This window comes from Salvelinus sp. IW2-2015, linkage group LG8, assembly GCF_002910315.2.
Source record: "Salvelinus sp. IW2-2015 linkage group LG8, ASM291031v2, whole genome shotgun sequence".
Taxonomy (NCBI): Eukaryota; Metazoa; Chordata; class Actinopteri; order Salmoniformes; family Salmonidae; genus Salvelinus; species Salvelinus sp. IW2-2015.
The window spans coordinates 15,582,729-15,595,696 of NC_036848.1; the positions used below are offsets into that span (position 1 = coordinate 15,582,729).

At 46.7% G+C, this 12,968-nt stretch overlaps 1 protein-coding gene across 1 annotated transcript in view; it reads right to left on the minus strand.

The window, feature by feature from the left end:
• The window catches only part of LOC111967529 (phospholipid-transporting ATPase ABCA1-like), a 44,651-nt gene that overhangs the window by 6,167 nt on the left and 25,516 nt on the right, over positions 1-12,968 (minus strand). The window contains exons 9-28 of the mRNA XM_023992618.2: positions 9,463-9,706; positions 9,208-9,347; positions 8,949-9,065; positions 7,018-7,212; positions 6,334-6,539; positions 5,970-6,146; positions 5,620-5,842; positions 5,174-5,395; positions 4,737-4,941; positions 4,460-4,573; positions 4,100-4,274; positions 3,837-3,968; positions 3,422-3,699; positions 3,004-3,300; positions 2,627-2,877; positions 1,818-2,383; positions 1,373-1,657; positions 1,083-1,221; positions 708-952; positions 366-543 (exon numbers count right to left, since the gene is read on the minus strand). Of these exons, the coding sequence (XP_023848386.1) occupies positions 366-543; positions 708-952; positions 1,083-1,221; positions 1,373-1,657; positions 1,818-2,383; positions 2,627-2,877; positions 3,004-3,300; positions 3,422-3,699; positions 3,837-3,968; positions 4,100-4,274; positions 4,460-4,573; positions 4,737-4,941; positions 5,174-5,395; positions 5,620-5,842; positions 5,970-6,146; positions 6,334-6,539; positions 7,018-7,212; positions 8,949-9,065; positions 9,208-9,347; positions 9,463-9,706 (4,389 nt within the window). The remainder of the gene's footprint in view (positions 1-365; positions 544-707; positions 953-1,082; positions 1,222-1,372; positions 1,658-1,817; positions 2,384-2,626; positions 2,878-3,003; positions 3,301-3,421; positions 3,700-3,836; positions 3,969-4,099; positions 4,275-4,459; positions 4,574-4,736; positions 4,942-5,173; positions 5,396-5,619; positions 5,843-5,969; positions 6,147-6,333; positions 6,540-7,017; positions 7,213-8,948; positions 9,066-9,207; positions 9,348-9,462; positions 9,707-12,968) is intronic.

A 12,968-nucleotide genomic window follows, 5' to 3' on the forward strand; every position in this document is an offset into this window, starting at 1 on the left:
GTGGGTTAACTGCCTTGTTCAGGGGCAGAACGACAGATTTTTACCTTGTCAGCAGGGTATTCGATCTAGCAACTTTTAGGTTACTGGCCCAACGCTCTAACCACTAGGCTACCTGCCGCCCCAAATAAAGAAGAAACGTTTGAGTGGACTGAGGGAGAGGAAGAAAAACACAAAGTATGTAAACTGCTATTACATCGTGCTGACATGACTAAAATTCAAGTAAACAGTACCTTTCGCGTTGGAGTTTATATTGTAAGCTCATAGAAAGGCTAACACAGGTCGCAATTGTAAATGAGAACTTGTTCTCAACTTGCCTACCTGGTTAAATAAAGGTGAAATAAATAAAAAACACTATGCGTTCTCACCATATCCCAGATGAAGTTGGCCGTCCAGTAGAGCAGGGGCTGCACGCCGCTGATGAACTGCATGTGCTTGGCCTTGCTCACTCTCTCCTGGATGAGGAAGACTACGAAGCTGGCTGGGACGAAGGACATGGCGAAGATCACGCAGATGGACACCAGCACGTCCACTGAGGTGGTCATCCTACAGAGGAGGGGGGGTTAGGTGGTCCGTGGACACAGAAAGGTGAGTATATTATGTTTGGCACACTTTTTCAAACTCCACCTTCTACTAGGCCATTTACATAAACTAGGTAAATGACTTCAGTGATGTCATTGTTCCAAGATGCCCGTGGCGTGGGTACTTACAGTGCCACCTGGGACAGCTGCTCCTTGGTGAGGTTGAGAGGGTGGTTGAAGGTGCGGATGCCAAACTTGCTGGGGTCCTGGCCAGGGGGCAGGTTGGCGCGCAGGATGCCGTTGTTCATCACGTTGAGAAAGGCTCCCATGCTGTGCCACCCCTTGTTGTTGAACCAAATCTTGACATTGTTCTTGGTGTCCAGACCATTGATGAAGCTAGACAAGCTCGCCAGGAATCGGTCCGCGGCAGCACCCTGAAGATAAAGAATGGTTTAGATTGGTTTAGATTGGTGGCAGTGATGTTGTGTTCAGTGGCAGAAACTGAGGTTCTATGAATGTGGGAATGAATGAATGAATGAATGAATGAATGAATGGAAGTCTCACCTTCTCCAATTCAAAAATCTTCCTCACTCGAGCGATAGCGTCATCAACCTCGCCAGCTGGGGGGAGGACCTGAGTGCTCCTGGCGCCCAATGAGAAGCCACCGTACCTAAATTCATTCACAAAGATCTTGTTGTTCAAACTGTGAAAAGATAAAATGAAGCATTATTATTGAATGTCAATTTAGGCTGGACATGTATACAAAAAGGCTTGTACAACTCAATTATTGTGCATGCTATGTCATAACGCTGTTATAAGAGAGATAAAAGACATGAAATATATGAAAGTTATACCTTTTCCCAATGATCTCTGCATAGGTCTTTACTAGGTAGTCAGAGATGTTTCTCCCAGTCAGGTTTTGCAGGGTGTCTGTCTCGCTGATCTTCATCTGGGGTGGTGGCAGTCCTCCGGCTCCAGTAGGACACTCAGGGAGCATTTTTTTGCGGCCGTCACAGCTGCAGGCACATGTGGGGGACGGCTCCTCCATGGTCCAGTTGCCTGTGCGGAACAGTTCCAGAAGGCTCTCCGGAACCTCCGGTATGGTCCAGTCCTCATCACCCATCGTACAGTGAGAGTCACTGAGAGAGAGGGAGAGAGAGATTGAGAGTCCTTATCTCCAAAAGAACATTGAAAATATGTCCCTATCCGTCATCTTTATTTCCTTAAAGACAGGAGAAATGGTGCGAATGGAAACTAACAAATAGCTATTTTATGAAACCCTGACATATTAAGACTCACGTTATAGGCTGTCCTTCCATGCAACGCGTTCCAAACCCAGGGCCTTCGGTGAGGGCACTTAATAACCGCTGTGTGTTGGCATCTTCAGGGGCGTCATCACTGATGAAGAGGGACTGTTCTTCGTACATCCACGGCTGCAGCTCCAGACTGGGGTATTTTCCAAAGGGCGGGACGATTAAACTGAAGACCAGGGCGACGCAAACGAACACCGCAGGGAGCACAATCTGAGCAAAGAAACCTTTTCTGGAGCGTTGAGCATACAGGAACCTCTTCCATATCAAGGCGACAAACTGCTGCCTCGTCAGACTCCAGCCTTTCACCTGGTAGGAGCCTTTACCGTCCGAGCCGTTCAGGAAGTCTGTCTCTCTGGATTCTGGGTATGCGTCCGAGTCGTTATGGTCATTGTTGTCGTCGTCTATCTGGGGTCTAAGGCAGCTCTGGTGGTCTCCACCAAAGGCATTTCCTCCACCGAAAGCATGATGTATGCGACGTCTGGGCATGGGGAGGGTACCGTCAGAGGGGAGTTCAGTGTCTACTCCATTGTCCTCTGCCACTTTCAGGAAAATCTACAAGGACGAGATATATAAAAAAGGAATCAAACACACTATACCCCATAGGCTCACAGCCAGGGTTGCCATGTTCTCGATTTTCCTGACATTTTGTGCTACTTTGAAAACTATGTTGTGGGTATAACATGTATTGGTTGTGGGTGGCGGGTTTTTGGGCTATTTCTAAAATGTTAAGCCCTTTCAGGAAAAGCACACTATGTAAATCCAACACATGATCTATTCAACAATCAATTCCAGTACCTCTTCCAGGGTGGTGTCGGAGACACCGTAGCTGGAGATGCCTAGGTCGGGGAGACGGTCGTCCATGTCCTTGAAGAGCTCCACGAAGGCGCCGTCCTTGGCTGCGCCATAGGGCAGTATGTAAGTGAGCTCGTGGCCCAGGTCTTCCACCATGCGGGCGGCTGGGACATGCTTGAAGATCAGGCTGGAGATCAGGGAGACATCGGGGGGCACGAAGGCACTTTCACAGATGGATGCAGCCTGGGCAGTTTCTATGGGTTGCACAAAGATTGAGTGTCATAAACAAAAGGTCATTCATATGACAACATACCATGCTGTATTGCAATGGCCTATTTCCTTTGCCATAGGATTATGACGATGATGTGTCAAATGCTTACCGATGGTGGCCGCTTCGCTCTCGTGTTCGCTGCCAAGGCCTGCGTCAGAGCTGCTCTCAGAGGGACAATCTTCCTCCTTCTTAGTGAAGGAGACGGTGCTGGAGGAATTGTGGAAGGAGCTGAGGGAAGGTTCTGGGCCCTTCTTGACCAGGGTCAGATAGTAGCCTGTACCTAGCTGGTTCTTCAGGAAGAGGGAGGAGCCCACGCAGCAAAGCTTGCCATGGGAGATTATGGCGATGCGGTCGCCCAATATGTCCGCCTCATCCATGTGGTGGGTGGAGAGGATGATGGTACGACCTAGAGAGGAGCAGGGAAACAGTCAGTTACCACACAGAACTCCCCAACAGCTAAATGGTTTCATTTCTTCAGACGTTTCTTAAGCATAGATGATAAAAATAGGTAAAGATTTAGTGGTTACCTTGACGATAATGGAGCAGGAGGTCCCAGATGCCCCGGCGGGCGTAGGGGTCGACCCCAGCGGTGGGCTCATCCAGAATCACAACCTTTGATCCGCCGACGAAGGCCAGAGCCACAGAGAGCTTCCTCTGCATCCCTCCGGACAGTGTGCTGGTCTTGGAAGTGCGTTTGTGCGGCAGGCCAGTGTCTATCAGGATCTGTTCGATCTCAGACTTCACCTGTTCCTCAGATAGACCCTTCAGACGAGCGTAAAACCAGATGTGCTCCTCGACGGTCAGCCTGGTCAAAGCCCAAAAACACCACACAACAACTACTCATAAGAAAACAATTTAACTATTTACTTAAATGCTTTTGGTCATTTAGAATTAACTCTCTGTAACAACTGGTGGTTAATATGATAGATTGGGAACACTTACATGCTGAAGAGAACATTGTGCTGTGGACAAACGCCCAGACTCTGTCGAATAGCGCTCAGCTCCGATCGGATGTCTTTGCCCATGATGTAAGCAGTGCCAGAGGTAGGGGGAAACAGTCCCGTTAGAATCGACCTGAATCAGACAAAGGTGCAAATATTAGATTACTCCATTAAAATTGTATCAACTTAACATTCAACTCAATTGTGGGCTTTTGTGTGGGCTTTTGTTCACAGATGGAACTACTTGTGCGTTATTGCATTTACATGGTGGTGGTTTTCCCTGCTCCGTTGTGGCCCAAGAAAGAGGTGATCTGTCCCTCGTAGAAGCCCAGAGTCAGCCCGTCCACAGCCAGCTTCTTCCCGTGCGGGTACACCTTGACTAGGTTCTCTATGAAGACTCCAGGTTTCAGGTGGGCTGGCTCTTCCTCTATACAGACAGCTGGAGACACAACACAATGTCCATCAAATGGGGTACAATGACCATCCCGTTTTCCTTTCCTTGAAAACACACATAACTACTCAAATGAATTCGCTCTCACAACCGCACCACATTTTGTGCCGGATCTATATCGCCACCTTGTGGATACTCAGTTGCTCTGCATCAGCGTTAAATCTGGGTTTTACCTTCACAGTTCCTTCTCTTGTTCTGACTGAAGTCAGTCTTCCTGTTATCTCCTTCTCCAAACCAGTAGGACTTGGTGAAGAGGAAGTACCAGGGCCTGGGAATACCATATTGACCTGAAGGAGACCACAATAAACACATACATTTAGACAACGCCGACAACAAAACAATGCAACACAAAACAAAACAATACAATGGAAATGGCCTCAACATAAGCCCATCAAAATGGGACCCAAACGGATCCATTATGGTGGAACCGTTCAGTTCACGGACACCTACCGGGGAAGACGGACTCGATGTACCAGGTCATCACCATGTAGAGGAAGGAGTCAAAGTACATCATGATGATGGCGGTGGTCAGGCTGAAGTCATCCTCCTCCATGGGGCTGTTGAACAGGTTGTTCCATTGGATGCCGATGCCCTGCTCTTCGAACAGGGCAAAGTACTCACAGCCAAAGCCAAAGGCCACCGGGGACAGCAGGCTCTGTAGAGAGAGAGAGAGATAGAGAGAGAGAGAGTTGTTTAACATCACATGCAACACCAATGCCAATAAGATGCTGAGCCTGAAGCCCAAAAAGTCAGTGATGTGCCAAAAGAAGAAAAAAGCTTCCCTATTTGTAGTGACACTGTACTTAATGACAGCGGCTCCTCTCATAAAATGTACCGTGGACAACCACCAACTCAAAAACTCGACTAGATATAAAAGCATGACTCACAGCGACTATTTTTGCCCCAAAGCCCACGTAGTCCTGCCAGGCCACACAGAGGACGTAGGGCAGGTAGAGGGTGAAATAGATGATACCCCCACAGGCCGCCGCCAGGTTGGCACGGGCAAACATGGTGCTGATGAGGAAGCACTGCATGATGGTTACCACGGCGAAGGAACCCAGGAACAGGAAGATGACACCGGGGTCACTGTAGGGCAGCAGGTTCCCCATCTGATAGTAGGAGAGCGAGAAGAGGATGCTCAATGGTTAGTTCATAGTTGGGATGAGCGTGGTACAATTATTGCGAGAGAAAATTCACTGTCTGATCGAGTCAAGGCTCACGTCAACATGAAATATCGATAAAGGCTATTATCACTGAAACATTGCAATACTGATATCAGTGAAATAGCGCAATACTAAACATTGTCTTCATGCTAAATCCTGGTACGCAGCACCTTGAGCAGCACCACCAGCAGACTGGCGGAGATGAGCAGGGGGATGAGGCTGCTGATGAACCAGCTGAACCACAGGATGCCGTTGTCCAATCCCATGATCCTCATGGTCTCCTTGAGCCTCGCCTCCTTCTCGTAAACCACACTCTTGATGATGATGGCCACAGAGTACATCCAGGCCAGGGTCATGAAGAGGGGCATGGAGCGACTCATCACCCGCAGGAAGCTGGTCAAAGGAGGAAATGGAAGCCATTTTGAAGCCTTGCAGTTAAGCTTGTGGTATGCTGCCGTTCAAGACAGATTCCAGGTCTAAAGGCGGTGAATAAGGTCAAATCCTGCTCGGTGTGACTCACATGTCGTCCACGTAGCAGGGGTAGGGCATCTGTTGGATGTAGACTCCCGTCTTCTGCTTGGCGCCAGTCACTACCGTGATGATGCTGTGTTCGATGATGTCCTGGAGGTAAGAGAAGCCGCCCCAGATGTAGCGCAGGTCCTCAAAGGGGTCGGCACGAGGACCGGGGTCCCAATATCTGTAAGGAGAGAGCAAAAGCAATGTTCACATCAAATTATTATTTTACCAACAAAACAAAACAAATTGAAAGTGACCCCTCTCCACAACAAACAAAGTGAATGTTCAAAATGGACCCAATGGCACAGACATAAAACACTGTCCAATACATCTAGTAGGTAGATTGGGAAGCTTTGAATCAACATTACCCGTCTTTGATCTTGTTGGTGCGCTCCACATTATCAATGTCCATGCGGATCTTGTAGTTGACAATGGCCGGCAGTTCAGAGCTGTTGSCCTCAATGTCGGGAAACACGATCCCCGCCCAGAACTTCCTGTCGTCCAGGAGTGCCATGGATTTGTTGACCATCCTTTCCTCGTTGGCCACGGGCTCCATCTTATCCAGGTTTACACACTGTAAACAAACAAACACATCCGTTAAAGGCCTATCCTCATCTGGTCTTGGCCAKGACTACTGAGTGTGCTGTTTTCCATTGAAGCAGATCCATTCACATGCTGAAAGGAGGGATGGGGAGGCTTTAAATGGAGAGTTCGTCAAGTTCATAGCTAGCTGGTCCAACTGTGTTTTTATTTGTAATTTCCCTTTATACAGAGGAAGAGGTTGGGACAAAGAAAAAATGGCTGCCACTGACTACTGTTTCCTCAGAGAGGGCTATGGCTGGAATGAAAACCTTCAGAACCAAAGCTCTGGTCCAGTTTCACTTGATGCAGAAGTATGTATTGCAGAAGGTGCTGAATAGTGATTTCACCAGAAAGGGATTTTTTTTTCTGGGACTGAGAAAGTGACTAAGAGATACAGACAGACAAAGACGATACAGACAACGACGGAGACAAACGGACAGACATACAGGCGAAGAAAGAGAGACACTGACCTCCATGAAGCGGGATATGCTCATGATGGCCTGGTCCGTCTCGTTGAAGACTTCCCTCCAGGTGAAGGCGGTGCCGTGGGGACGTGTGTCCTCTGAATGTTTGGTCAGGAAGTTGGAGACATCCTCCACGGTCCACTCTGTGCCCGCCAGTTGGGAGGTGAAGAACCTGGCGGTGCCATTGTTCTTCAGTAGGGTCTGGGAGAGAGGGAGGAAGAGCAGGAAAGTAGCTGTGAGTAGCTGAGGACTTTGTGGCACCCTCCCGCATCCCTCCACAAGATGCCAGTGTTGACCATCTGAAAGGGCTGCTCACCACCACGTTACTTTATAATCATGTATTTTCTTGTTTTGCTATGTTACTGTGTCATGTCCTGGGTGTGTCTCTGAGTTACTATGTACTGATGCCATTCCAAACTCATTTCAAAGGTGCCCTACAAGGGTAACATAGAGTGCCTTCAGAAAGTATTCACACCCCTTGACTTTTTCCACATTTTGTTGTGTTACAGCCTGAATTTAAAATATATTACATTGAGATWTTGTGTCACTGGCCTACACACAATACCCCATAATGTCAAAGTGGAAATGCGAAAAGCTGAAATGTCTTGRGTCAATAAGTATTCAACCCCATTGTTATGGCAAACCTAAATAAGTTCAGGAGTAAAAATGTACCAAACAAATCACATAATAAGTTGCATGGTCTCACTTTGTGTCCAATTATTGTGTTTAACGTGATTTTTAAATGACTGCCTCATCTCTGTACCCCACACATACAATTATCTGTAAGGTTCCTCAGTCGAGCAGTGAATTTCAAACACAGATTCAATCACAAAGACCAGGGAGGTTTTTCAATGCCTTGCAAAGGGCGCCTATTGGTAACTGGGTAAACATTTAAAAAAGCAGACATTTTAATATCCCTTTGAGCATGGTGAACCGGTACAGAGTCAATGTGCAGGTGCACCGGTTAGTCGAGGTAATTGAGGTAATATGTACATGTAGGTAGAGTTATTAAAGTCACTATGCATAGATAATAACAAAGTAGCAACAGTGTAAAAGGGGGGGGGGGGGGGCAATGCAATTAGTCTGGGTAGCCATTTGATTAGATGTTCAGGAGTATTATGGCTTGGGGGTAGAAGCTGTTTAGAAGCCTCTTGGACCTAGACTTGGCGCTCCGGTACTGCTTGCTGTGCGGTAGCAGAGAGAACAGTCTATGACTAGGGTGGCTGGAGTCTTTGACAATTTTTAGGACCTTCCTCAGACACCGCCTGGTATAGAGGTCCTGGATGGCAGGAAGCTTGACCCCATGCCAAATCTTTTCAATCTCCTGAGGGGGAATAGGTTTTGTCGTGCCCTCTTGATGACTGTCTTGGTGTGCTTGGACCATGTTAGTTTGTTGGTGATGTGAACGCCAAGGAACTTGAAGCTCTCAACCTGCTCCACTACAGCCCTGTCGATGAGAATGGGGGCGTGCTCGGTCCTTGAGTATACCAAACATTAGGAACACCCCCCCCCCCCCCTTTTGCCCTCAGAACAGCCTCAATTTGTCTGGGTGTTTTCGCTCCTCCTTTGTACTTGATTGATGAATTAAGGTCATTATTTAGTAAAAAAAACTCCCCTCACCTGGTTGTCTAGGTCTTAACACTAAGCCCTCCATGGAATGAGTTTGACACCTCTGGTCTTGCCTATTCACCCTCTGAATGGCACACATGCACAATCCATGTTTCAATTGTCTCAAGGCTTAAAAATCCTTCTTTAACCTGTCTCCTCCCCTTCATCTACACTGATTGAAGTGGATTTAACAAGTGACATCAGTAAGGGATCATAGCTTTTACCTGGTCAGTCTATGTCATGGAAAGAGCAGGTGTTCCTAAAGTGTTGTACACTAAGTGTAAGTGTGATGTTGGCTGTATTAGAGACAACAGATAAGTCAGACATACCCTTACTAGGTCCATCTGTTCGCTACTCTCCATGAAGGTCCAGGCCTTGGGCCTCACCTCCTCCCACATGCCCCCCAGCTCTCTGAGGACCCCCAGCTCCTGGAACGTTTTGTTCACCTGCGGAAGAGGGCGAGAGTGGGACAGTTAGTGTTCTGCTTAAGACAAGCTAAAGTAAAACTACTACTTAACACCGAAATGAACTCTGGATGAAGTGCAGCAATGTGCTGTAGCTAAGTTGTATAATATTACTGATACCCACCTCGTGGATGATCTTCTGTGTGGCGGGAGTGGCAGGGGTATATAGGATCTTGCCCATGAGCAAAGGCTTCAGGGCCTGCCAGATCATCCTGGATACAGGGCTGGACTCCATGTTCCTCATCATTGCATTGCAGTATGGAGCTGCAGGGGTCACAGAAGGAACAATGACGTCCAGTCTAGACCAGGATGTCACAACAATCCTCAAAACAGTTTTGACAATCAGGGAATAGATAACCACGAAGAAGAAGTTGCTTACTGGATGCGTTGTCGTAGGCAGAGATAGGTTCCTCCCCGTCGGTTGTGTTGTGGTTGCCGAACAGGGCCTTGTAGTTGCTGTCCTCGTACCAGTTGAGGGACTTGATCTTTAGTCCGCCACCCTCGGGGTGGCCACAGACGATGCGCGACACGGCCTGGTACATGTGGCTGGGGGAGGACGTGGCGTTCTCAGTGAGGAAGATGATCTCGTTACGCAGGTCGCTCCAACTCTTCATGCTGGCCAGCTAATTTGGACACAAGGGGTTGTGATGTTAGCAAATGGGGTCAGGGGGTCATCTTGTAGGATGCAGGTGGGACTGTGACCTGGATTTGGAGCAGTTCATTGTGATTCGAGACCAGCTTGTTGACATGGATACATATTGTTATGAGGCAACTTGTCAATGTGATGGAATTACTTCCTGTATGTGGACAGATGGATACTTCAGGCTTCACATTCTACATATGACCTCAACACAGCCATGCAAAAACCATCATCAATCACACCCCCTTGTCTATTAATGCTTTATTGATCTATTATGCTATTGGCTACCTTGGTTCTTAGTTCGGCTTACCAGAGCATTTTACAACAACTTAATTTTGCTGCCTTGCATTTCTGGTCACAATTTGATTTTGATACCGGATTATAAAAAGGTAGAGACTCTGAGAAGACTAGGAGCATTGAAAACACAACAACAGATCTCACAAGAAGCCTGAAAAGCTTGTGTGCTAACTGTCCTAATTCCCCGTAATGCCCAACACCTTGTAACAACATTAACACAATACAGTACTAACAAATGTACACTCTTACGTCTGCACAGAAAAGCTAGAATCTTTTGTGGCAGATTTGACATTCTACGTTGGCCCTCTTCTCTCTCACTCTCTATTTCTATCCTTATTTTTCTCTCTCTCTAACGCTGATATCCTCACCCAGCATGAGGAAACAAGGAAAGTCAGGATTAAGAGAACCAAATAAGTGCTTGAGGGAAAAGATGACTCGGTCATTCATCAGTGAGGCAGAGGAGGAGAGAGGTGATACCGACTGGCGACTCTCCCAGAGTCTAGTTGACCATGTGGTTACATACATGCCAGTCAGGCCCTTCCATCTCCTCCCCTTCCCTCCTCTCCGTACAGATGGACCTGACTCAGCCTGGCCACATCAGCAAGAAGGCAGTCACATGCTTCCAATTTAGCCCGGGCAACGCGCACGCACCGCGTGTGTGTGTGTGTGTGTGTGTGTGTGTGTGTGTGTGTGTGTGTGTGTGTGTGGGTGTGTGTGTGTGTGTTGTGTGTGTGTGGGTGTTGTGTTGTGTGTGTGTGTGTGTGTGTGTGTGTGTGTGTGTGTGTGTGTGTGTGTGTGTGTGTGTGTGTGTGTGTGTGTGTGTGTGTGTGTGTGTGTGTGTGTGTGTGTGTGTGCTGCGCGCGCGGCGCCGAGAGATGCGGGGAAACAGCTGTACACACTGAACTCTCACACAAACAGTCATAACCATATGACAGCAGCTCTTGGACCCCTCGTGAGTTGTTTCTAGGGCGTTGGTTGGGGTAGGAGGGTCCATACCACTACATAACTCCAGGGTAATGTGCCAAACCAAGTCATATTTATTGACTTAGAGTTTCTTGACATCTTCAGATACATTGTTGGGCTTAGCAGAGAACAAAGAACAACAACGTTTGTGTTTACAGAGTGCTGGAGTTGTTTTAGAAACTCTTAAGTGTAATTGCCCTAAAGACTGTACACCATACATAGCTTATGACATGGGTATGCAGCTGCAACATACAGATGTAGGGTCTTAATTTGATCACTCTTTTTGTTGTTGAGAATTTTCATGCACAGCAGGAAATGCTAACTTGTACTGTATTTGAGTTTTAAAAAGGCGTATATAGTTTGTAATTTACACTTAGAAATGTCTGACTTGATTTGCCCTCACAAAAAATGTATCAGCCCCTACTAAAATGTCCATTCATTATAATCCACCTAATAATTCACATTTCCTGTAGCTGCAGGATTATGTTCCTGCTGTAGCAAACTGGCTCAGAATATGATCCCACATCTGTATTGGTTTGCGAACATAAGAATCAAGGTATACTTATAGGGGTTATTCTTATTGATTTGATTGATTGATTTAAGTAAATGTTATTATTGTAAGTAAAGGGTAATTCCACGATAACAGAATGATGCTGCGACTGAATATTTTACAAAAACATATTTACATGAAGAACAGCGCAGATGCCAAGTTTGGTAACAGAATGGCGGTTTGTGCTGTTTGTGCCGTCATTCACTTACCAAACTTTGCATCTGCACTGTTCTTCAAGCAAATGTGTTCTTGTGAAATTCTAGGTGGAAATTATTAAAAGTCGTCATTGTGCATAGAGTCGTATGGTTCGTTTAACTTTGCAATCATTGCTTTTGTTTGGCATACATTTTAAAGCGACACAAATCTGAGTCTTAGCATCACTCTTACTGTGGAATTGCCCCAAAGTATTCAACAGAGCACTGATTGGTTGAGAAAACACAGCCAACATACTTGGGTAAGGTCGAGCGAGTCTTAAAACCTCCTGGTGGTTGTCATAGGGGCATGCATTCACCTCGTAGTGTAAATCAGTCAACTTGAGTCAATTTTCCTTTGGGTAAATGCTGACCAGCCGCTAACTTGTTTAGAAAGCCTGTCCTCTTTGTTCAGCTGTTCCCAGTCATCTATCTCCCAAGGAAAAAAAGGAGCTTTTCTATCTGGACTCAGAGACACTGGATACCTATACAGTTACTGCCAAGTCACTTACAAGGGCCTTTTTCTACCGCTGTGGAGGAGAGTAGAACTGACAAAGCAAGAAAATAGCGAGAACACATAGCAAGACTAGAGAAATTCTCCTGTTCAAACTGAAACATATAAATGTGTCAGACCTACAAGTACCAGACTTCATAGAAATAGGTGTAATGCCTCCATCCCATTCTGTTTATCTTTTCACATGAGAAAACTGTGATTATCATCACATTAGAACATTGATAAACAGTTGTCCTCGACATTTAGCTGTGGCTCAAACGTCTAGGGGACAATTCCAAACAAATCTAAACAAATTGGGTCAGAAGGTTATCAGGCAACAAACAGGAGGGAGTTGAAGGGGGCAGAAAAACATTACATACAGTTTTAGTCCAGCCTCTACTTCCTTATGCTGTGGAGCTTCAAAGAAGACCAGATGCAAGAAGTACAGTAAGGGGAAATGAGGTCGGGGAGGGGGGCTCTTGGCGGCCATCTTGTAATGATGGGATAAAGAAACTCCCTTGATGTTTTCATCCTATACATCTAAGGTTCTGTCTGTGGCCGTGCCAAGAGTAACCTGCTTCGCTGCTGACCCAAGGTAGGGGAGCTCATTATGGTCGACATAAAACAAAACATGGACAAAATACCAGGAAATGCACTTGGCTACGAGGGCGCTTATTCTGTGGGTCTCCGTCTGGTGACACATCGAACAACTGATAATGCTTCTAAATGACGAGGTTAACCTCAATAACCG